Here is a 26,217-nt window from a genome sequence, read left to right as displayed (position 1 = left end):
TTCACAAGAGCATATATCGGCTGCATTTTCATGGTCGGACGATAAACTCTGCCCATCTGATGCATTAGTTTCCAATGCATCAGTTCAGATGGGTGTATTCCTAATGCATAAAAACATATGTGCATTCTGGCAGAACGTTTTTACGACGGCCACAAAAAATAGTTCTTGAACTATCTTCGTCTGGAATATGGCAGCCACTGCCATAGACTCCTATGGGAGCATTATGACAGCTGCCGGAGAAGGGAGATGGCAGGGAGTTTAGCAGCGTGACTGCTAAACTCCCTTCCCCTTCTCTCCCTTTCTCCACCCCCTGCCGGCTGTCTGCAATGGGAGTGGGCAGGACAGGAGCTAGTGTGCTAAGGTCCCGCCCCCTTTGCCGTCAGCTCCCCTAGGTGGGAGCGGAGAGGGGGAGGAACTAGCTCTGCTAAGCTCCTGCCCCCTCCCCTTGTTGTAAGCCTTATTAGCTAAGGGAGTCTATGGCAGCGGTCGCCGTATTCCAGCCGAAAATAGCTCCAGAACTATCTTTTCTGGCCAGCGTAAAAACAACCATCCAGATTGCGCATCGTATGCACTATCTTTGCTGGCCGGACGTTTTCACGCATTGGGAATAAGCGCATCTGAAACCAATGCATCAGATGGGTATTATATATCGTCCGGCTGTGAAAACGCGGCTGATATGCGCTGGTGTGAAAGAGCCCGAAGACCCAATGTCCACAGGCGGATGGGAGCCCGCAGTGGAATCCGACCCTGCCTGCGGCCGAGAACACTGCTTACTTGTCCGGGTCTTCTATTTTCTTCACTGTGGATGTGTGTGAAGGCATCGATTGGCATGCCGCCTCACATGCTCAGTGGAGTGTGTTGTTTTTTTTTTGTTGTGTTTTTTTTTTTTTTTTAAAACTCCCACTTTCCCATGGAATCCGCGGACCGTTTGTAATTTAATTGCGGATGGGGCCTCGGATTGGACGGCTTCCACTGAAGCCGCCTATGCGGGAACCGCACTAAAATGGAGCATGCTGTGATTTGCTTTTTGGACTAAGGTCCGCAAAACAATCAATATGCTTGAATTCATGTGCGGACGCCCGTTCTTCTCTATGGGCGGCTTAATTTGCGGATTTTTTGCTCAGGTGACCCACGCAGATTTCGCAATCCGGTCTGCCCGTGGACATTGTTCTGAATGTTAGCTAAAGCTTTAGGCCCAATGTCAGCAACAGACCCTTCACTTACTGTCAATAAGAATAGCCGGGTTTCATAACCTGCAATAAACGATACACTTGACTCTCTAATCTTGCCATGTTGTAAGTATGTAAAGTTGATGTGCCAATTTATATCTCATCACAGGTCATTGATGCGGGTGGCTCCATGACAATCCACACGTTTGGAGCATATTTTGGACTGACAGTCGCTTGGATCTTACATCGTCGAAATCTTAGTAAAAGTAGCAGCAACGAAGGATCAAATTATCAAGCCGATCTGTTTTCCATGATTGGTGAGTTGCCTGGTTCCATACGACGTGTCTGTAAATCTCATAGTGAGTGATGTTCCTTGGATGTGAAATTAACAGCTGTATTATTAAATATTAGAATTGGGCATAGCAATTAAAAAATATGATCTAAATTAAAGAGGTTGTCCATTTGTAAACTATTCATGGCCCATGCTTAAAATAGGCTATCAATAGTAGATTAGCAGGGGTCTGTTGTCTGGGACCCATACCAATTATATGTTCTCTGGGCCAGTGTGCTCATGCACTGAACTGATATCTAAGGAAACAGACTGCTCTGTTTTAACTGCTGTGGCCAGGCTTGGTATTACAGGCCAAAATTGAATTCATTTCAGTGGGAACTTGGCCTGTAATACCAAGTCTGACCACTGCAGAGCGAACAGAGCTGTCTGCTTCTTGCAGAAATCAGCTCATTGCATTAGCGCACTGGCCTACTAAACAACTGATAAGCAGAAATCCTGGATGATGGACCCTCACTGATCTACTATTGATGGCTGGTTCTGAGGATAGGTCATCAGAAGTTGGCAAATGAACAACTTCTTCAGGTCTTTCAGTGCTAATAACCAACCACTTATTCATATATAGAAAATGGTGATTATACTGTAGCATAATTCTAATACATACTGGGAGGTGATATATCTCACCTTACCTGATGAAGAAGATTTACGTCATGAAGCACATTGTATTGGATACCAATAAAGTGGCACTCTTCTATACTTCTGGATTTTGCTTGTTGTTGCTGTGAGAGAGGGGTAGCGCCAGTTTTACATTTTTTTTTCTATCTAACTTCTAATTCCATATTCTTTTACCTCAGGTGGAAAATTCTACAGTATTACGTTTCAGATTTAGGAAAGCGCTGTAACTATCAGCTTTGCCACCTACAACTGACACCAGGGATGACACTGTGTGGTTGAGCGGGCAAACAAATCATTTTTGCTTTGTTGAGTGTTGGGGGTGCCAAGGGTCCACCAGTAAAAATATATATTGTTGCCCACTGTACAACTACATACAAATATTATCTGAGCCCCTTTCACAAATTCCTTACCACTCCGTTCCTCATATACTACAATGTGTTCTCCTTTTTTCACTGAAGTATATGGAATATGCAGTGGACAGGAATTTGTAAACTCCCAGTTACCCAGTATGTGCAGAGCTCTTGTGGTGGGTGGGGGACTAGGAGCCCACCCTGGCTCAGAGTGAACTGGGGGATTCATCTGTTGCCTTGTGGTTCAATCTTTCATGAACTGTCTCCCCCAAATTTCTCCACATTATAAGGCTGGTTTCACACGACCAGATTTGAATTGCATATTCTGCAATTACTGTCTGCGCAGATAACCCACAGTAATACGCGGGCAATGAAAGGCATGTTTCGAAGTTTCATTAACATCTGCGGGTACGAATTGCGTATTCCACGAGCAGTAAAAAATCACAGCATGCTCTACTTTTGTGTGGATTGGCTCCATTAATGTCTATGGATGCGTGCGACCCCCAGCCCTACGCAATTAGCATTGTGTTTGAGTGGTGGAAACGCTCACAACTTGCTAGGAAATCAGGTAGAAATACATCACAGATATAGATATAAAATAAATAATTTTTATTAAATTGTTCTAAAAACATGGGCTTACACTGACACTAACAAACAAACATAAATCAAGACGAAACAAAAGAAAAACCAAAAAAGAGGGGGGTACCCTGGTTTAGGATTGAATAGGGGATTCACTTCCTCTATACTTCGTGGAGATAGATGTACAATCCCTCCCACTTTGTCTAGGGGTATCCCTTAGCGGTTAGTGCGTTGCAGATACAGATAGATGTATAGAGGTTGATATTGTCAATTGGCAAGATTCAACTGAATTCCGCTAATTCAGGTGTAAGGAGTTCTTAGAAATTCACTGGGTGAATGTGCGGTCTTCTAGTGAATCCCCAATTATGCCACAATGTTCCTTTGCATATTCATTATTTTGTTTGAGGATCTGGTCATAGTATAATAAGGCTTTTAAATGACCAGATCTTTCAAACAGATTCTTGCACGTTAATGGTGCTAGATCCAATAGCTCAGAAAGAGCTTACAATCGCATTAGGCAGGTAAGGGTCTGTAGATTCTCGTCCTGCAATAGTGCCATGCAGCAACAATTACTGGTAGGCTCGACGCGTTTCCCTATCCGATTTTTGGATAGTTCCTCAGGAGCAAAGGTACATATACCATCAGTTAATGTGCCGTCCTTTAATCGTGGACCAATCGTCACCAGGGTTGGTGAAAAAGTTACGTGTGGTTTTTTGCGGTGGATTCACGGTTTTTCCACCTGCTTCTGTTAAAGGAATTCCGTATCAAGCGGTTATAAATTCCTTCTCTAGCTCTCAAAAATACGCACACCAACAGGACGTCACTATTAGTCGGATTTAAACAGAGTTCTGATATATATCAGCACTCTATCAGATCATATAGTGAAAGTAGTTGGAGCTGAATGACCCTTGGTGTATAGTGGTCAATTTCATGCGTTTGATTTCCTAGTGAAGAGATAGTTCCCTGGGTTGAACCATCTCAACCATAACCCCGGTGTCAGAAAGGGGTTTTCTGTTGTCTAGATTCGACCTCTCTCCAGTCAGTTTTAACCCATAAAACGCTATATAAGCAAATCCCTTATGAGTTTGCCGGCGTCCTATTTGTTCGCCAGTGACTTGATTATCGGTCTATATAGAAAGCCAATCGGAGGTGATACTCCGTATAACGGTCAAAGAGTGACTTCTTTGCCCATAGGTTACAACCCAATCGGTACAGACAGACCTAGAGAGAGAGGACAACAACACCCCTAAATAGTCCCATCCACAGTCAGATGTGACCCGGGTGTGCAGTCAGAGTAGAGAGAGCAAGAGGTCGTGCCTGCGGCTCTAATGTTGTCCTCTCTCTCTAGGTCTGTCTGTACCGATTGGGTTGTAACCCTGGAAACTACCCATATGAGTGGATTTCTTTTCTCCTTCTAACTTAATACAGTCACCCCCTGACTGTTATACGGAGTACCATCTCCGGCCGCCTATAATCAACAGCCAGGTCATTGACGGACTAAAGAACGCTACTAAACCTAGAGGGGTTCTGCTTATGCATCCCCCTATGGGCAAAGAAGTCACTCTTTGACCGTTATACGGAGTCCCCCCTCGATTGGCTTTCTATATAGACCGATAATCAAGTCACTGGCGAACAAATAGGACGCCGGCAAACTCATAAGGGATTTGCTTATATAGCGTTTTATGGGTTAAAACTGACTGGAGAGAGGTCGAATCTAGACAACAGAAAACCCCTTTCTGACACCGGGGTTATGGTTGAGATGGTTCAACCCGGGGAACTATCTCTTCACTAGGAAATCAAACGCATGAAATTGACCACTATACACCAAGGGTCATTCAGCTCCAACTACTTTCACTATATGATCTGATAGAGTGCTGATATATATCAGAACTCTGTTTAAATCCGACTAATAGTGACGTCCTGTTGGTGTGCGTATTTTTGAGAGCTAGAGAAGGAATTTATAACCGCTTGATACGGAATTCCTTTAACAGAAGCAGGTGGAAAAACCGTGAATCCACCGCAAAAAACCACACGTAACTTTTTCACCAACCCTGGTGACGATTGGTCCACGATTAAAGGACGGCACATTAACTGATGGTATATGTACCTTTGCTCCTGAGGAACTATCCAAAAATCGGATAGGGAAACGCGTCGAGCCTACCAGTGATTGTTGCTGCATGGCACTATTGCAGGACGAGAATCTACAGACCCTTACCTGCCTAATGCGATTGTAAGCTCTTTCTGAGCTATTGGATCTAGCACCATTAACGTGCAAGAATCTGTTTGAAAGATCTGGTCATTTAAAAGCCTTATTATACTATGACCAGATCCTCAAACAAAATAATGAATATGCAAAGGAACATTGTGGCATAATTGGGGATTCACTAGAAGACCGCACATTCACCCAGTGAATTTCTAAGAACTCCTTACACCTGAATTAGCGGAATTCAGTTGAATCTTGCCAATTGACAATATCAACCTCTATACATCTATCTGTATCTGCAACGCACTAACCGCTAAGGGATACCCCTAGACAAAGTGGGAGGGATTGTACATCTATCTCCACGAAGTATAGAGGAAGTGAATCCCCTATTCAATCCTAAACCATTGTACCCCCCTCTTTTTTGGTTTTTCTTTTGTTTCGTCTTGATTTATGTTTGTTAGTGTCAGTGTAAGCCCATGTTTTTAGAACAATTTAATAAAAAATATTTATTTTATATCTATATCTGTGAAGGGTTTTTGAACATTTTCTATATAGATTTACATACCACTGTGGATTCAGGTAGAAATACACCAGTAATTTTCCACATTCAGAATAAACTTCTACAAGTGTTTCCCCAATATAGTAGTGAAGTTTTTTAATACACTGTATATATTTTGTCTAAATTCTACCAATGGATTGAAAAACTATAGACAGTCAAAAATCAGAAGCCATATGGTAATCTCCTTTTTGGTGCGCTCCTACTTTCATCTGCATCGGTTTTGCAATAGACCATTTCATAGGGCATTGTATATAATGCAATGTCTTGATCTTGATTTAGAAGGCAGCACAGAATATTGCCATAATTTCAAAACCGAACAGATAAAAAAGCGACTTGTGATAACTTGTATTTTTTGTGTTAATACAGGAACTCTGTTTCTTTGGATGTATTGGCCCAGCTTTAATTCCGCAGTCTCGAATACTGGAGATGCCCAGCACAGGGCTGCCCTTAATACATATTGTTCTTTGGCTGCCTCTGTTTTGACAACTGTTGCCATTTCCAGTTTGACAAACAAATCCGGTAAATTATCAATGGTAAGTCCAATCATTTGGCAATTAGCCTAATAAAGCAGGAGATTTCTTTTTTTCCTTTAGTCATCATCTAAGCCCTGCAATTAAGTGTTCTTAAACTGGCCTCATAAAAATAACACTTTATCAGTGTATAATGAGAAGTTGCGTGACTTTCTTATAGTGGGCTTACTAGTGGGTAATTTATGATTGTTTTGGTTTGAGACTCCAGTGCCCTTGGGCACGATTTGTAGTAGTGAGTAGTGAGTAGTGAGGTGCTGAATAACTAACAGAGCCAGATATTCTGCTTAACTTGTAGTAACCGAGGTGTTATTATTAAGTCAGACAGGGAGATGAGGTAATTCTCTTCAACACACAGTGAGTAACAAATGATATCTCCAACGAATTGCCAGTGAATTATATACAATTTGCAACAACGAAGATACTTGTGTATAACACATTTATATACTGGGAGCTTACTCTGAATTTCTTTTCTCCATCCCTCTTCATATCTACATCTCTTTATCTCCCTCTCTCTCTCTCTCTTATCTCTCCTGTCCTCTGCATCTCAGCATCTCCTCTTCTCACTGCGACAGCTCACTTTCCCTGTAACAGCAGACTCCCCTATACTCACTGTCATAGCTGACTCTTTCTTTGCTTCTCTCTTTCTTCTTTGTTCCTATGCTTCTCTCTTTCTTCTCTGTTCCTCTGCTTCTCTCTTTCTTCTCTGCTTCTCTCCTGCTTCTACCTTTCTTGTCCCCTTCTTCCTTTTCTTTTTTCCTGCGACCATTGTGTGCCCCTATGTATTGCCTCAGTCACCTGACCGTTCTGTCTGCAGCCTATCGCAATCTATTTGGTTGCTAGGCCACCTGCATCACCTGAGTCTCTAAGATATAGCGTGTATGGATGCAGCACACTGTCAATCCACTTTCTTAATTGGAAGGGAGCACTCACGGGCAATGATGCAAGCTCCAAGGATGAGGACCCATCATCCAATGTCCACATAATATAAATCAATAATAGAGCAGCATCAGGGGTACAAAAATTCCAAAGGCAACGTAATCTTCACACCAAGTTCAAGCTTGAAAAAGACTGACTGGTTACCGCCATCACCTGTGCAAAATGACTCAGATTAAAGCCCTTGGGCCGGTTATTATAGTACTGGTCCCCACAGCTAAACAGCGCTATGTATTGCCCGTTTTCAGGCCACTAAATCCTTATGCACTCTTTATCAAACAAAATCAAGCACCTAGAAGGAGTTGTTGTTTTGCTGCAAAACTTGGCATGCAGTTACATCTCAAGTAGATATGTAAATGATAAGCGTTGTGGCGTGACCTAGGTGAATGGTGTTGCCACGTGAGACCCTAAAAGTGGTTCCACTCCTGGCCTATGAAAAGGCTCTCAGTGGACCTCTCTTCTTATCTAGACCTTGGTAACCACTACACATGCCTCTACAAAGTAATCAAAGAATCAGAGTTTGAGAGGGGTGTGTTATTGGAATGCAAGAAGCTGGATGGTTGTATCAATGAATTACCCAACATCTGAGCCGTTCAGACCAGACTGTCAGGAGGTGTTCCTCTCGTGGCGGCTTTCAAGAGGCATTTTCCATCAGGATAATGCTCAGCCGTGCACACAAGGGAGTCACAGGAATTTCTCCCCAACATTGTCACACTTTCATATCCTGCTTGGTCCCCAGATTTATCACCCATAGGACAGGTATGGGACCATCCTAGACACCAAACTTGACAGCCTTTGAGTTTGTATGATCTAAAGCAGTGGTGGCGAACCTATAGCACGCATGCCAGAGGCGGCACGCAGAGCCTTCTCTACTGGCACGCACTGCCATCGGTCACTCACCATTAATGAATACCGGCGGGCACTGCGGCTCCCCTGCTAGCATTCACTCAGCTGCACTGCTAGCAGCGCCGATCCCGGTGCACACTGTGACGTCAGTGTGCAGTCGGGATGCTCCTCCCCTGACTTCTCCTCGGTATGCATATTTACTTTTTCCACAACACTTCTGCCCTACTCAGCAGGTTGATGGAATTGCTGAATAGGGCAGAAGTGTTATGGAAAAAGTTAATATGCCCTTGGTACTGGTGTATTATGTCGCCACCGAAAGTAAAGGGTGGTGACATAACACCTGATTCATGCCCCCAGCTTTTAATTGGCTGGGGGCGGAGACCTGAGGCTAGGCTGGGAGTGCTGACACAGGCAGCGCAGAGTCTGGCCAGCGGACCTGGCATAGAGAACAGCACCGAGGCAAGGAGTGCCGCAACAGAGGACAGCAGCGGCAGAAGCTGAGGCGCAGGAGGAGAACGCACCACAACTGTAAGTGGGGGAGAGGAGTCCGCAATGGAATGTCACTATTACACCAGGGGGTCGCTGTGGGGGGGTCGCTATTACGCTGGGGGCAGCTGTGGGGGGAGTCGCTGTTAGGCTGGGGGCTGCTGTGGGATGTCACTATTAGGCTGGGGGCCGCTGTGGGGGGGTCGCTATTTGGCTGGGGGCCGCTGTGGGGGGGTCGCTATTTGGCTGGGGGCCGCTGTGGGGGGGTCGCTATTTGGCTGGGGGCCGCTGTGGGGGGGTCGCTATTTGGCTGGGGGCCGCTGTGGGGGGGGGTCTCTATTTGGCTGTGGGCCACTGTGGGGGGGTCGCTATTTGGCTGTGGACCGCTGTGGGGGGGTCGCTATTTGGCTGGGGGCCGCTATTTGGCTGGGGGCCGCTGTGGGGGGTCGCTATTCGGCTGGGGGCCGCTGTGGGGGGTCGCTATTTGGCTGTGGGCCGCTATTTGGCTGTGGGCCGCTGTGGGGGGTCGCTATTTGGCTGGGGGCCGCTGTGGGGGGGGGTCGCTATTTGGCTGGGGGCCGCTGTGGGGGGGGGGTGTCGCTATTTGGCTGGGGGCCGCTGTGGGGGGGGGGGGTGTCGCTATTTGGCTGGGGGCCGCTGTGGGGGGGGGTGTCGCTATTTGGCTGGGGGCCGCTGTGGGGGGGGGTGTCGCTATTTGGCTGGGGGCCGCTGTGGGGGGGGGTGTCGCTATTTGGCTGGGGGCCGCTGTGGGGGGGTGTCGCTATTTGGCTGGGGGCCGCTGTGGGGGGGGGTCGCTATTTGGCTGGGGGCCGCTGTGGGGGGGGGTCGCTATTTGGCTGGGGGCCGCTGTGGGGGGGGGGGGTCGCTATTTGGCTGGGGGCCGCTGTGGGGGGGGGGTCGCTATTTGGCTGGGGGCCGCTGTGGGGGGGGGGGTCGCTATTTGGCTGGGGGCCGCTGTGGGGGGGGGTCGCTATTTGGCTGGGGGCCGCTGTGGGGGGGGGGGGGGGGGTGTCGCTATTTGGCTGGGGGCCGCTGTGGGGGGGGGGTCGCCACATTGGCTGGGGGCCGCTGTGGGGGGGGGGTCGCTATTTGGCTGGGGGCCGCTGTGGGGGGGGGGTCGCTATTTGGCTGGGGGCCGCTGTGGGGGGGGTCGCTTTTTGGCTGGGGGCCGCTGGGGGGAGGGGTCGCTATTTGGCTGGGGGCCGCTGTGGGGGGGGGTCGCTATTTGGCTGGGGGCCGCTGTGGGGGGGGGGTGTCGCTATTTGGCTGGGGGCCGCTGTGGGGGGGGGGGTCGCTATTTGGCTGGGGGCCGCTGTGGGGGGGGGGGTCGCTATTTGGCTGGGGGCCGCTGTGGGGGGGGGGGTCGCTATTTGGCTGGGGGCCGCTGTGGGGGGGGGGGTCGCTATTTGGCTGGGGGCCGCTGTGGGGGGGGGGGGTCGCTATTTGGCTGGGGGCCGCTGTGGGGGGGTGGGGGTCGCTATTTGGCTGTGGGCCGCTGTGGGGGGGGGGTCGCTATTTGGCTGTGGGCTGCTGTGGGGGGGGGGGGTTGCTATTTGGCTGGGGGCAGCTGTGGCGGGGGGGGGAGCGCTATTATTAGGCTCGGGGCCGCTGTGGCGGGGGGGGGGAGCGCTATTATTAGGCTCGGGGCCGCTGTGGCGGGGGGGAGCGTTATTAGGCTCGGGGACGCTGTTGCGGGGGGGGTCGCTATTATTAGGCTGGGGGCGCGCTAATAGGCTGGGGGCCGCTGGAGGGGGGGGGGTCAGTATTACTGCTGAGTATGCTTATATGTGGTGGAAATGGGCAGGGCTCTTTCAAAATAGACAGGGTGCAGATTTTGACTGCTTTTTGGATGCGGAAATGCTGCAGAATTTTACACAGAAATTTTCCGCTGAGGACATTCTGCAGCATTTCCGCATCTAAAAAGCAGTCAAGATCTGCACGCTGTCTATTTTGAAGCGGCCCTGTCCTTTTTAGAACGACGGGGGTAAAATCATATGTCGTGATAAACCCCGCCCCCTGACATGTTGGCACTTTACAGTAAATAAGTGGGTTTTGGGTTGCAGTTTGGGCACTCGATCTCTTAAAGCTTCGCCATCACTGATCTAGAGGCTCAGTTATTACAAATGTGGAGCAATATGCTGTAGGATATAATATGGAACATGTATACCTCCATGCCTGCCCATATCACATCTTGCATCCTAGCTAGAGGTGGTACAACAGGCTACTACGGCCTCCATGCCTATCCATATCAAATCTTGTATCTAAGCTAGAGGTCGTACAACAGGGTACTAGAGCCTCCATGTCCACCCATATCACATCTTGTATCCAAGCTAGAGGCGGTATAACAGGGTACTAGAGCCTCCATGCCCGGCCGTATTACATCTTGTATCCAAGCTAGAGGCAGTACAACAGGGTACTAGAGCCTCCATGCTCGCCAGTATCACATCTTGTATTCAAGCTAGAGGCGGTACAACAGGGTACTAGAGCCTCCATGTCCACCCATATCACATCTTGTATCCAAGCTAGAGGCGGTACAACAGGGTACTAGAGCCTCTCTTCAAAGGGTCAGTTTCCCCAATAAATTATCTTTTTGCTCTGATATTGTAAACCCTTATATCAACGTTACAATCACACAGAGAAAGTGTCATTCCGACATCATCTCCTTCTGGGTACTGGGTTTTTCTTGACAATGAGTTTACAATATGAGGGGAGTTTACCAAAGGCACTCTGCCAGTTTTCTGGCAGAACATGTGTGACTTTTTTTTAGACTGTACAGCCCTTTTTAAAAAAAAAAAAAAAAAGTTGGTGATGTCTTGCAAAACAAGATGTGGCCTCTCATCAAATTTACTTTGATCTTTGCCAGAAACTGGGGTGTGTATGGAGGGAGACTGCGGGGTGATCTTTCCCCATACATCGCAGCTGCTGGCCGCCCACAACAGTTCTGATAAGCCGCACAGCTCATTGGAGCAACTAACAGATTTAAATGCCGTTGTCAATTCTGACAGTAGCATTTAAATCTCATCCAGGTTAGAAACCCCTCTTGCCCACAAAGCAATGGCAGATAGCAAAATACTAATACTCCCAGAATTCACAGCCATTACTAAAGTGAAGGCCCTGACAAACAATATCTAATACAGTAATTGAAAGTGTCTTAAAGTAGTCTCCCAGGGACAGACTTTTATGAACTGTCAGTTCCACATGGTAAAAGTCGAATCACAAGGGATTTGCCATCTCGAGAACCAGGGGTTTGTGATTACTGTCTTACTGGAGATGCTGATGCTTGCATATCTGAAAGAGCGGTCCTATCACTGGTCTGACTTTTTAAATACTCATTTTGCACCAGACTCCTCTGTCCTAGTAAAGACCTGTTGGATGAAGTGGCCATATGATGAGGTCACTGGGCTGGTGTATGGAGCTCGGAACAGAAGAAGGCAGCCATGCATGAAGAGTATGTAAGAAGTCAGAAAGAAGGCGTCATTTTTAATAAATTTGAAACAAAAAACAATCCCTAAAAATGCTAATAAAAAGAGAATAAAAAACAAGCATCATAGAATCATAGAATGGTAGAGTTGGAAGGGACCTCCAGGATCATCGGGTCCAACCCCCTGCTCAGTGCAGGATTCACTAAATCATCCCAGACAGATGTCTGTCCAAGCTTTGTTTGAAGACTTCCATTGAAGGAAAACTCACCACCTCCCGTGGTGACCTATTCCACTCATTGATTACCCTCACTGTCAAAGTTTTTTTCTAATATCTAAGTTGTGTCTCCTCCCTTTCAGTTTCATTCCATTGCTTCAAGTCTTTCCTTGTGCAAATGAGAATAGGGCTGATCCCTCTGCACTGTGACAGCCCTTCAGATATTTGTAGACAGCTATTAAGTCTCCTCTCAGCCTTCTTTTTTGCAAGCTAAACATTCCCAGATCCTTTAACCGTTCCACATATGACGACATATGCAGACCGCTCACCATCCTGGTAGCTCTTCTCTGAACTTGCTCCAGTTTGTCTGTCTTTTTTAAAGTGGGGTGCCCAGAACTGGACACAGTATTCCAGATGATGTCTGACCAAGGAAAAGTAGAGGGGGATAATTACCTCACGTAATCTAGACTCTATGCTTCTCTTACTACATCCCAAAATTGTGTTTGCCTTTTTAGTTGCTGCATCACATTATAGACTCATGTTACGTCTATGATCTATTGGTATCCCCAAGTCTTTTTCACAGGTGCTGCTGCTTAGCCCAATTCCTCCCATTCTGTAGGTGCTTTTTTCATTTTTCTTGCCCAGATGTAGGACTTTGCATTTCTCCTTGTCAAATACCATTCTATTAGTCTCTGCCCACTGTTCAAGCTTTTCTAGATCTTTTTGAATACTCTCCCTCTCTTACCTAGAGTTAGCTATCCGTTCTAGCTTTGTCATCAGCAAATTTGATCAGTTTCCCATCAATTCCCTCATCCAGATAATTTATAAAAATGAACAACACTGGGTCTAGGACAGAGCCTTGTGGTACCCCACTTGATACATTCTTCCACTTGGATGTGCAGCCATTTTGGACCACTCTTTGAGTACGCGAGTTGTGAATCAACCTAACAGTTGCCTAGTATCCTAGGATGTAATTCATCTGGACGTTGAGACTTGAATGCATTTAAGTTAGCTAAGTGTTCCCTCACTATCTCTCAGCTTGCAGATAGCCTGCATTCTTTTATTCCCCCAATAGCACAGGGAAGATCAGTTGATGTTGCATCTACTTTCTGAGAGAAAGCAGATACAAAATAGGAATTTTAAAGTTTGGCCTTCTCAACATCATTCTTAACCAATTCACCATTTTCATCCTGTAAGCATGCCATAGACTTTTCTTTTGCTTTTGACATACCCCCAAATCCCTTTTTATTGCTTTTGGCCACTCTTGCAAGCCTCAATTCATTATTAGCTTTAGCTTTTCTGACACTTGCCCTACAGTTCCTGCAGACCCCATTATATTCTTCTTTAGATATTCCCCCCTCTTTCTATTTGATAAACATATTTTTCTTCCCTTTTAACATGTGTGCAAGTTCTGTGTTCATCCATCCTGGTCTCTTTAAATGCCTCCCATTCTTCTTTCTTAGGGATTGTTAACAATTATGTTTTGAGAATCTCTTTTTTCGCAATCTTTCCCAACCTTCTTGGACATTTCTATCCTTAAGAGCATCCCAAGTAAAACACTTGAGAAATAGAAAGTGAGTTTGGAAGGTGGGGCTGAAGTTTTGTACAATAAAATTGCTTCTGCTGCTGCTGTGCTGCACCCTAACTCTACATAATTACAGGGTGTTGACGTGCCAGGAACACAGACTGTGATTTACTTTGGTTTAGGTTCAATGGCTCCACTTATAACCTTTACTTGGCAACACCACCAATGACCTTTTTACGAAACCTGAAATATAAGGAAGCTGACTGCTACTGTTCCAGACCTTTCCATAAAGAAGATCATATGGAACAAGAGCAAATTGGAATTTGGCTTCTATGACCAGCATCAAAGTTAGAATCCATTTTTGTCACGCATGACTTAGCCCCATACATCATTACCAGCCTCTTCCCAAACCCTTGGACATTAAACTATAGCCTCTTCTCTCATTTTTTTTTCTAGAACAGCCTCTACTTTTTATTGTTGCAGTTTATGCTACATTTTTAATGAGGTCAGCTCCTTCACCAAACATAGAAGCACATTTTCTAGTCTTTGTAGCACTTAGGCTAGTTTCACACAGGCGATCGCAAATTTGCTGCGAGAAAATCGCTGCAAAATCACGTCTTTGTTCACTGCAATTTTTGAGCGTCATTGATGATTTTTTTAATCTCGCATTGCTGCCTCCCGCAATAAAAGTGCGCAATTTTCATTTCCTCAAAAGTCAATTGCACTTTCTAATGTTAAAATCGCAGTGCAATACATGTTTGTTTCGTTGCAATGTGATAAAACGGTCGTCATAGGGATACATGGAAGATAATAAAAAAAAAAGCACACATCGCAGAAAGATAGCGCATGCTGTGATTTTATTTTTATTTTTTTAAATCTCTCCACATCGCATTAGTGGAAACATTGCTGTGAGAAGGCCCCATGCACATGGCAGGTCCGGATTCTGTCTGCGGAATCCCGCACGGAATCCATCCCTGACTGCGGCAGGTATCTGTGTGTGCAGGCAGCGGCTTCTGCATGCGGACCTCTCTTCTTCCGGATTTTCTGTACTGTAGATGGTCCACATATCGGATGGCTTCCACCGACTTCAATAGAAGTCGTCTATGCAGGAACTGCCGGAAAATAGAGAATTTTTCATCCATGAACGGAAACCGATCATGGTTAACTGATGCTGCATTCAGACACAGAAATCATAAGACACAATAGCAAAACAAAGTATGGGCCCGGCTGAGAGCCCCACCAGATGTAGTACTTATATAATGTCCATCATTATTTCATTTTTTATCTGTATAGGGTTATAGCTCTGGCTTTAATACATACCAGTTTCAGTCCCTTGTACAGCGTGCAAGAGATTAATCAGCAAGGCCCTCACCCTGCTAATACATCTGGCATAGGCATAGGTTGGACCGGTCATTGTCTTTTAACATCTTTTCAAGCAGAAACATTTCTGAATTTTTTTCTCAATAAGTTTGAAGCCTTGAAAAAACTGGAGCAAGTGCTTCATAAATATATAGAGTGGATATCCGGCACAATCAGGTAAAAGATAGAATCTCTGGATGCCCGGTTGCATTCTGTGCGTGTCCTCACACATCCTCTGGTCCTAACAACTCCTTAGGGCTCCTGCACACTGGCAAGAGTGATAACAGGGCATGATTCACAGCCCGATATCTCTCTCGGAAACCTTCTAAAAACCCCTGGATGCAAGGCTGTTTCATGTGAAAACAGCCTCGCATCACTGCGGGGGGTTCCCCTTCATCCCATTGCTGCCGGCCTCATTGAAAGCAATGGGGGAACATCGTGATCTCCTGCCACTGCTGTGACAGCAGCTTCAGGGGATTCCTTCATCGCTGAACACCCTGCCGCTACTGTCACAGTGTTTAGTTATGAGGGGACTCCCCGTGGGGAGAAAGGAATCCCCTGCCACTGCTGTCACAGCAGCAGCAGGAGATCACAATGTTCTCCCTATATTTTCAATGGGGCCGAGGCATTGAGAATAAAGTTAAACCCCTGGATGTAACAGCCTCACATCCCTACGGGGCTGCAGGAATTCCCTACTGCAGCTGTCACGTGATCTTCTCCCATTGCTTTCAGTGGGGCCAGCGCTGCTGCCGGACCCATTGCACACAATGGGCGATATCGCAAGAAAATGCTCCATGTGTAAATTTTTTTTTCTAGTCACGCAGCATCGCAGGAGTGAAAACATCGCAAATGAGAATGAAACCATTGCAATTCATTGGTTTCATAATCTTGCATTTTCACTCACTCACATTGCGAGAAAATCGCCCAATTAGTGTAAAGGCACCCTAAACAGTCGGGTCAGAACGGCCCAGTTGGCAGGGAATTCATCGATGCGACCATCCAGCTTTTCAAATTCCAATAATGTGCCCCTCCCAAACTCTGTTAGGACTTTAACTCACTAGCATTTTTTTTTTCGGTGCAAATTCGCTGCACATTCCAATGTTAAAAATGCAACGCACAAAAAACTTGCGGTTTTTTTTTTTGTGTGTTGCGTTTTAAACATTAGAAAGTCCTATTGAGATTTGGAAGGAAAAAAAACGCAGCAAATTCGCAGCGAAAAAAAAACCGCTAGTGGGTAGAAGCTCTTAGCTGGAAATCTCTTGGATTGCGTCGTAGAGACATCTAGTGGACAACAAGCTCTACATAAGTAGAAAGCGAGGTCACTAAGCACAAGGAGCCTCTGAGAGCCCTCTTATAGGCCAAGTGTGGACCCACTTTTAGGGTCTCAGGTGACAAGATCATTCATCTAATCACCCCACAATTCTAATCATTTGTATATCTGCCTGAGATGTAACTGCATGACGAATTTTGCAGAATAACAACTTCTTTTAGGTTTGTTTTTTTTTGACAATGAGTGTATTTACACCAGTGACAATTGTATCCCATAGCGCTCCATGTACTTTGCTTCCCTCCGCACAGTAGATGATAGAAGTCTGGCTGCAGCCACGTCTTGGAAGATGATCAGTGCAAGCGGATTTATATGGCTACCAATGTAGCGCTATGCAGTCAGCTCCCTCTTGTGGTGGCTGCAGCAAAAGCTATGGCTAGAAGTAGCAACCCTCCATAGCAGTGGAGCCGTCTTCTATATGCTGTTTCTTCCAGAGGCAGTTTAAAGCTTCATAAGTGTTGCTGCTGATGATGTAGGATGTTCTGTAGCTATGTGAACTTGTATGACATAGAATCATAGAATGGTAGAGTTGGAAGGGACCTGCAGGGTCATCGGGTCCAACTCCTTGCTCAGTGCAGGATTTTCCGAGCAATGTCTCCGAGCAATACCTCTTGTATCTCTGTGTTACTTCCTATGGAAATCCAGCCTCATTAATAGAATGCTTTCCTCACAGGTGCATATTCAGAATGCTACCTTGGCTGGAGGAGTCGCAGTTGGAACCGCAGCAGAAATGTATCTGACAATGTATGGAGCTTTGATCGTTGGATTCATATGTGGGATAGTTTCCACTCTCGGATATGTCTACCTTTCGGTAAGCTTGAATAATAACTTAAATGTAAGGATCGTGACTGTCTGCATAGGGGATAAAACACCGGGGCAGATTCACTAATACCATCTGATAGTTAGTGCAAACTTTTTAGACAATTTTGGACACTTTTTACAACTTGTCCGACAAAGTAAATGTGGCGCAGATTATATTCAGCAGTTTGCTGGAGCAATTTACACCAGAAAACTGTTGGATTTTCAAAAGTAAATCTGCACCTATGTTTTTGCAACTCTTAGGGCTTATTCACACAAGCGCATTTGTGCTGTGTATTATGAGTGTAAAATATGTACACGCAATACACAGTCAATAAAAGCCATTGACTTCAATGGGTTCGTTCACATAAGTGTATTTTGTACGCACATTTCGTTGACTACATGATGCTCTGATTGACCATTGCTGCCCACGTGAGGAGAGCTGGCCAGTCACAGCTGCATGTAGTGTCTTTGACTACTAATACACAGTGTCAGTCGGGTAGTCAGAAGCAGTAAAGCCATCTTCGTTTGTCCAGGGCCAGAGGGTCACTATAAACAATAGAGCCCTATGGAATAATCTCACAATATGGAAGCAGGTAATAAAGTGGGCCTGTCAGATCTCCTGATGTGTCTATTTTAGTAGAGGCGTAACTTGAAGTTCCCAGGCCCCAATGCAAAAACTGTAACAGGGCTTCCAACTATAATGCTTTATTCATAGTACTGGTCTCCCTATATGGAGAAGAGCGGCCTTATGGGTCCCCTAAGGCCTCATGTCCACGGGGAAAGGAAGAATTAAAATCCGCAGCGGATTTTAACTCTTCTCCTGCCCGCGGATCCGCACCCCATAGGGATGCATTGACCACCTGCGGGTAGATAAATACCCACGGATGGTCAATAAAAGTGAATTTAAAAAAATATGGAGCATGAAAAAAATGGACATGCTCCATTTAGGTGCGGGTCTCCTGCGGGGACGGCTCCTGCAGGCTTCTATTGAAGCCTATGGAAGCCGTCCGGATCCGCGGGAGACCTAAAATAAGAATAAACTTACCCGCAGCAGACCGGGCAAATCTTCTCTTCTTCGCGGCCGGACCTTCTTTATTCGGCCCGACGGATGTGTACCCGCAGCACGCCGCCAGCGTGCCGAGCACATCCGCTGGCCGAAGAAAGAAGATCTGCACGGTCCGCTGCGGGTAAGTTTATTCTTATTTTCAGCCGTCATGTCCGCGGGGCAGGAGGGACCCGCTACGGATTCTCCATGGAGAATCCGTAGCGGGCCTGATTTTCCCCGTGGACATGAGGCCTAAGGCTCCTGTGCCCGGGTGCAACCATATTCTCTGCATCCCCAGTGCTATAAAGTGCTACAAAGTAATAATGCTGCAACATCTTTTTATGTTTTTTTAAGGACCGCATTGTGTCATTCCTCTGTAATTCCTCCTGGAAATGAATGAATAACTGGGTGCTACTATTGCCCTTCTCAATAAAGTGTGTCACTGTCAGCACTGCCTGGATGGTGTTATAGTGTGTAGTAACATGTCCAATTGAAATGGGGAATGGTTACAGTCAGTTGTCCATTTAGTCATACATTTCCAGGAGGAATAAAAGGAACCGTGCAATGCTAAGTTCTATTAAAAAAAACAAAAAAAAAAAAAACAGAATTGGCGGATCTGACCTCAACCACATTAAGACTTGACAGCTTCTCTGCCATGTCTTTTTAAAGTATAGATATGAGGCTAAGGACTAATGAATTCATTAAGTTTTTAATAAATAATAGTTGAATGTACTGTTGTCTTGGTGTTTGTAACTTAACATTTTTCTTATCATACTTTGCAGCCCTTTTTATCATCCAAACTTGGCCTCCATGATACCTGCGGAATAAACAATCTTCATGGGATGCCAGGAATAATTGGAGGGATTGTAGGAGCTGTAACGGCAGCTTGTGCTACTGTCGGTGTTTATACATTGGATGGGTGAGATATGTTAAAATCGTTGGGTAAAGAATATATTCTTGAGAGGTCAGCTTTAATTTCTTGACCTGCACTACTTAAAGGGGATGTCCGATTACCAAACAACATCCCTCTATAAAATGCAAACCAGAGCTGTTCTTACCCCTTCACCACCACCAAAATCCAGCACTGCAGCCCCGCTGTGGTCCTGGCGTTTGTTGTGACAGCGCCCGTCATCGGAAATCAGGTGACCGTTGCAGCCAATCATAGGCTGCAGCATTACCGCTCATTCTCCTGGTATCCACGCTAATATCCTGTGTGCCATGATGGAAGGGGTTCGAGACCATGACGCTGCAACATTCACCTTACTTCCGGTGATGGGCGTTGTCATGATAAATACTACGATTGCAATGCAAGTGATAAGTACAGCTCCATTTATTATTTTACTAGAGACTCCCCTATTAAATAGATTTTTCTGGTAACTGAACAACCCCTTTAAAATAAAGGTGAGCTCTCATTGGTTACTTTGGGTAATAAAGTCAATTTTTTTCTATTGGACATTATTGATAAATGGGAACCAAATAGATGCAGATTATTACTAGCTTCTGATTCTGACTGGAAATGAGATCTAACTGCTAACAGGAACTGAAAAGCAAATACAAAATTGCATTTTATGTATCAGTTCTCCAATCAGTGATGAAAAAAGTGTTATCAGTACGGTTCTGCTTTGTAATGGAATTGTGCCATCTAGTGTCCAAATTAGGGTAATGCAATGCAATTGTAATCCACTATTCAGAATAAGGCCAGTTTCATAGAAGCCATAAATTTAGAACTAGGGATGGGTCTGACCTGGTTTAGTGAGACCAGAGAACCTTTTCCCAAAATGGTCTCATTTCCATTATCCCATGGACAAAGGTGGCACCATGTCTACAAGACAAAAGGCCTTTTTTTCTTGTAATCCTGGACAATCCTTTTAAAGGTGTGTTCCCACCTCGACCAAACATGGCAACATGGATGATTACTAGATGGCCAGGTGGCCGTGATGATGGAAAGAGCCAAGCTCAGCTGTGGTTATTAATTCCTTAACTCCTATAGGAGTAAACAGTGGAACTCGTTGTGCCATTCTGTTAGCGTATCTTCTGTTAGCGTATCTCCTATCAACTTCTTAGGGAGTTACAGAACCGATGTAGTGCAAAGCACTTGGCCATTTCCAACGTCCCAACCACCTCTAGGATCCGCACCTATCTGGAGGTATTGCCTCCACTGCCCCCGGCCACTGCATTCAGGGTAGGGGCGTTAACGCAACCTTCTGGGCTTGCAAAAACAAAGATATCCGCACCTCTTCTCTGACTACCCAATGTCCACTGCATATTAGTATGCATTATTAGTCTAAGGCACTACACCTGCTTTGATTGGCCAGCGCTGTGCAGTCACATCAGCATGTCGTGTCTCAGACTATTGATGCATGCAATACACAGTGGACATCAGGTAGTCAGAGAAGAAGTTCAGCCATATTTGTTGCTCAAGGCCCAGAAGGTTGCATTAACTCCAGATAAGTGTGGGTCCTAGTGGTGGGACCCGCACCTAGCAGAAATTTATGGCATCCTGTAGATATACCATAAATATCTGAGATGGAAATACCCCTTTAAGGGGATATTTCCATGACTTAAAATTGCTGCACAACCACTCTGCCCTTCCTGGTGGCTGCTGACCAGGACATGTGACTGCTGTAGCCAATCACTAGCTGTAGAAGGTCACTGCTGTGGTCCGTGATTGGCTGCAGCAGTCACATGTCCTGGTCAGCAGCAATCATGAAGGGTAGAGTGGTTATGCAGCAATTTTAAGTGGTGGGAAAACCCTTTTAAATCAAAGCCGCACTTTTTCTAAATGCTTGTAAATGTGTCACTATTGATAGATTTGTCACAGTAATACACTTATAGGTCACAATGTTCTGACATTGTTTCTTTTTTTCCCTTTAGTATGAACGAGATGTTCAGATTTACAGGAGATTTTGCTGGGAGAAGTCCGAGCACACAAGGAGGATATCAGGCAGCCGGTATCTTCGTGTCTCTGGCATTTGCCTTTGTGGGAGGTACTATAGTAGGTAAGGAAGAGCTGATTGTCCAGTATTGCAGCATATAGCGCTCACATATCCTTTAGATAAAGCCAGATCAGAAGGGGCTCACATAAGGTGCAGAGTTCACCACTTGGATGTAGGCTTTATTAGAACTTGGCCACAAGCAATGCGTTTCGACAACTAGGTGCCCCTTTCTCACACCGACGGCAAACAATCTTGAGAATGGCGAAAAATTTAGACACAAAACGGACTCAATGGGAGATGTTACTACTGTCCTAACTTTGGACTGCTTAATACAAAGCAGGCAATAGATGCATCAAATTTATCACAGTGGCTCATGATGTAGTATAGATTTGTGCATCTTTAAAGTGGTTTTCTGAGAACCTCTGACATTGGTGACAGCAGTGGGAAAGCTGGAATATAAAAAAACTAAACTACTGCCCTCCGGCTGTGCGCTGCTCCCCTGCCGCTGCTCCAGTCTTCCGTTTCCCTGCCTTAGGGCTTCTACACTGGTCTGGTGACATCACCTGTCAAATGCTGCGGCACCGGACCGCTGAAGCAGCAGTCTACTGCCATGGTGCGTAGATTACTTTTATATAGTTGTGGGCATGGGGAACTCCAAGCTATATAAAATTAATGACTTGGAAAACCCATCACTTTTTCTTTTTGGCTTACATTAGACCAGGCCTGCGCAACATATAGCCTGGCAGAGGATTTCTTGTGTCCTGCAGATTGTGACATGACTGCAGTCATGCTATCGGTGCTGCTACAGCTGCCCCAAACTTTACCAGCTGTTAGTGTGACATGACCGTGCAGGCAGTCCTTTACTAAAGGACCTTCAGTGAATGATGGTCATATGACAGGCCGGGCTGCACAGTGCATAGCCAGTTGCATGACTGTGATTCAATTCAGAGAAGGTCCTTTTAGGCCTCGAGAGCGGTGGTGCAAGCAGCTGCTGTGGCAGAATGTTCCATAATGAAGACGGGGAGCAACGACAGCATGAAAACTGTGTAGATCAGGGAAAAGCTGTGTTTTCAGAAATATGTTTTAGATATGTAGCTAATTTTGAGTCAAAATCTGAACCGATTTTGTCAATTTTTGACTGTTTTGGATGCAGAAATGCTGCAACTGAAAATTCCACAGCATTTGCGCTACATGCAGATAAGGCTGGGTTCACATGGGGCAGATTTGCTGCAGAGATTTCATGTGGCATTGACAGCAGCAGCAATGGGGATGGGATTTTGAAAATCTTGTGCACATGCTGCAGAAAAAATCCACACAAAGTCTGTGCAGAAACTGACATGGTGTGGATTTAATTCTGTATCGCTGTTTACGCTTGCGGAATTTCCCCGACATAAAGCATCACTTAATTCATCATCATTTCAACATAATTGAATCTTTAAACTATAGAATAGACAAAGTGTACTGCTAAAAGCATATCTACGCCCCCAAGAGATTTGGAAATTTTACATTGTGGCCCCTCACTACTGCCAGGTTGTGCAGGCCTGCATTAGATGTCTGTTTACAGGCTGCAGTCAGTCTGTGTACAGGATGTCACAAGCTACTGCAGCCAATGATAGAGCTCTGTGATCAAGTGCTTTGTCATTGGCTGCAGTAGCCTATCATGTCCCATAAGGAGGCTGCTGCAGCCTGCAAACATGACATCACAACCTGTAGCGGCAGCACTGGACAGAGTTGGAAGCCAAGAGAGGTGAGTATATGATTGTGTGTTATTGTGCTGTATGGGGAACACTGTTTTGGGCCAAAAAAATAAACTTCTAAGAAAACCCATTTAAGCCATGCCCCTTCACAGAATCCTAGAATGGTAGTTGGAAGGGACTTCCAGGGTCATCGGGTCCAACCCCTTGATCAGTGCAGGATTTACTAAGTCATCCCAGACAGGTATTTGTCCAGCCTCTGCAAAACCCCACCAAAAAGACTGGTTATCAGACAGTTTATCTCTAGCGCTGAACTGTCAGACAGGACTCACCCCTATCTTGTACTATACTGAGCAGAGAAGGGGATATCCATGCGTTATCTACCTTATACTCACAGAACTGTCTCCAGACTCTTCTGGTAAAATTTGTACTATGCCATAAACTACTGTGTTTTATTCCATAGTATGTCAGTGCTTACCTTATGTCAAGGCCCCCCAATGAAGATGACGGCAGTTATGTAATTAACCCTATGACTGCTTCCTCCCTCTGCTCAATCAATATCTGTGCAGGTGCAGTTAGCTGGGCAGAGGGGGATAGACAGCCGAGAAAGTAGTCGCATGGTTAAATCATGCAGCCACTGCCATGTTCTATGTAAAGTGTGAAGACCGGGCACAGCAATTTGCCCCAAAACAGGTTTCCTGTCCCCTTTGGCAACACAATAATCAGGCACTACAGTTATAAATACTTATATGATACAAGTGTTCAAGGAGCTTAACTAATTGTCACATTCCTCATCTCATTTAGGCCTCATCCTGAAGTTGCCAATCTGGGGGGAACCATCAGATGAGAACTGCTTTGTTGATGTCGTGTACTGGGAGGTAAGGTTATAGTCATTGCACAAAGTGCACTAACTATTTGTAATAAGTTTGAGTAAATGAATCTAATTAGTCGCATGGGCTTTAAAATCCCACAGCAGGTATATTTATATTGTCCCTCTGTGCCATTTCTGAGATTACAAATATTTATTAATGTCATATATGAAGTTCTTGTAGCCCAGCAGGTTGTTATAAGAACATGCCCTGTGCTATATTATGGATGTGCTACAACTTTTTTTCTTTCTTTGTTTTTGCTTCTTTGAGTACACAATTTGCATTTTCTTCTATTAAAACTTAAAAATTTACATTTTTGCCACTAGGTGGCGACAAAGCTCAATGCAAAAGGAATGATAAAGTGTGTTTCATGTGAAACATCAAATATTAGGTATTGGTAAAGAAGTTGCATTGTTTACAGCGTCCTTCCAGTTGACAGTGAAAATGTCACTATACATGTAAAATGCATAACTATTATACTGTACCTGCTGCCTTCATTTTCAATGTTGCAGCCACCATTCAGTTTCTCCTGTCCCCAGTCCCTTCTTCATGCATGTAAAATGACTGTCAGACTTTCAGATTACCCAATGCAGTATTCTTTGGTAGTCTGAAACACTCCCACTTATTCTTAGATTGGAGAAGTGGTGACATCTGTTAGAAAGACATTTCTAGTCCCCTGATCTTTATTGGCTGCCCTGCAGTACTAAATTATTTATCCTTTGGGGAAACCAATTAACATTATGTCATGGACTCTAGATGTTGTATGAGCTGTACATAATAGAGTACAGTATTAAAGGGAGCCTGTCATGTCCTCACAGCACCATATACTTAGTTATAGTGCTGTTAGGGGACGTGTCATTTTTCATACTCCCCTGCTCCCATGATGTCCCCTTCTGAAGTCTCTGCATGGCACGAAGATCTGACTTTTCAGAGTCCGTGGACATTCTCCCATACAAGTCCATGGCAGAGCATGCACACAAGACACTAAAAAGATACAGATTTTCGTGCTGCGCACTGACTTCAGAGGAGGACAGTGCTGAATTGCAGGAGCGGCTGAGTATAAAAAATCCATCCCTGACGTCATCTAACAGCACCATCCTTAGTTTATATTGGGGACGTGACCGCTTCCCTTTAGAATTTGTTGAGAATAGACCAGCCAACTTGAAGTTAAGCATTAATTTTTTTTTCTATGTTCTTCTCTCACCATAGCTTCCTGAAGAAGAGCCTGACGACGTCGAAGCTGCCAAACAATATGTCACTCATGCGCCTGACCAATTTAAGGAAATCAATAAAGACTGATACATTTCCTAATCTCATGGCGTACCTCATCATGGAATACGTGAACTCTGCACCAACGTCTTACTGCGGTTCATTTTAAACTTTGTTAATGTCAAAATCTTGTTTCCCTCAGAAGATGATGAGCTGCTTCAGTTAAATGAATCAGAAAAACTAGCAAATGGTAACTACTGTGCCTTATTTCACACTAGTAGAAAGCCCGTCCCAGGACGGTGACTGCAATCCAATATCTAATATATCCATCCATCCATGCCCAGAAAACTATCCAGTGGAATTAGGAATAATAAAAAAAACCTGCAGAAAATTTAAAAAATTTTTGCCAATGAAGTTAGTCGTACACCGTAAGCCACGGAAAATTAGCACCACACTCTATGAAAGTCTTCTAAAGGAAAATCTGTCTGTCTTACCCACAGCAACCAATCACAGCGCAGCTTTCACTTCTACTCCCCAGGTAAATGAAAGCTGTGGATGTGGAGGTGCTCACTGTGACATAGATATGTGGGAAAAATGGTATCTTGATGGAAGTCTCCAATGAAAGTCGTGAGACAGTAGGATGAAATATCCTATGTAACATGGCTATGTATTGTTTGTTGTATATATTTTATATATTTTTTTTGTTTGTTTCCCCTTTCTCTTTTTTACACTCTCCTCCCCTTACACAATATACACACCATATGTTGCATATATCCTTTCATATACTAGTTTTTCCCAGGTTGACTGATGAGGGGGTTCACCCCGAACTGTGTATCTTTTGCTGGCTTTTAATTCACTAAATAAAAGAAGTTGGATATTTCATCCTATTGCCTCATCACTTTTATTGGAGAGTTGCGCCACAATAATTTTTTTTTTTTTTGCCCCCCACAATTGTTGGGTTTACCTGGGTGGCAGCACCTCCACCACCTACTTTCTATAACCCTCCTCAAGGCTGTTTGAGTCCTGGTCATATACCTGGGACTAAAGCCTTTGATACTCTTTTGGGTTTGCTTCATCCCCTTCTTTTGTCCTACTTAGACTAGAAGGCCGACAAAGCGGAAAAAGAGCTGGAAGAGTATGAAGTACTTGATCTAATATAGGGAGGAAAGAAGAGTC

At 45.1% G+C, this 26,217-nt stretch overlaps 1 protein-coding gene across 2 annotated transcripts in view; it reads left to right on the top strand.

Moving 5' to 3' along the window:
* RHCG (Rh family C glycoprotein) overlaps positions 1–25,923 on the top strand; it is a 92,907-nt gene extending 66,984 nt beyond the window's left edge. For both annotated transcript variants that reach the window (XM_066592802.1, XM_066592801.1), the window contains exons 4-10: positions 1,339–1,486; positions 6,191–6,357; positions 17,161–17,298; positions 19,116–19,252; positions 21,208–21,332; positions 23,768–23,841; positions 25,042–25,923. In XM_066592802.1, coding sequence (XP_066448899.1) covers positions 1,339–1,486; positions 6,191–6,357; positions 17,161–17,298; positions 19,116–19,252; positions 21,208–21,332; positions 23,768–23,841; positions 25,042–25,131 — 879 coding nt within the window. In that variant the 3' untranslated portion in view covers positions 25,132–25,923. The remainder of the gene's footprint in view (positions 1–1,338; positions 1,487–6,190; positions 6,358–17,160; positions 17,299–19,115; positions 19,253–21,207; positions 21,333–23,767; positions 23,842–25,041) is intronic.
* Positions 25,924–26,217: the final 294 nt, after the last annotated feature.

Source organism: Eleutherodactylus coqui, chromosome 2 (genome assembly GCF_035609145.1).
Source record: "Eleutherodactylus coqui strain aEleCoq1 chromosome 2, aEleCoq1.hap1, whole genome shotgun sequence".
NCBI lineage: Eukaryota > Metazoa > Chordata > Amphibia > Anura > Eleutherodactylidae > Eleutherodactylus > Eleutherodactylus coqui.
The sequence above is the reverse complement of the archived record's forward strand: the minus strand, read 5'-3'. Positions and strand labels throughout refer to the sequence as shown.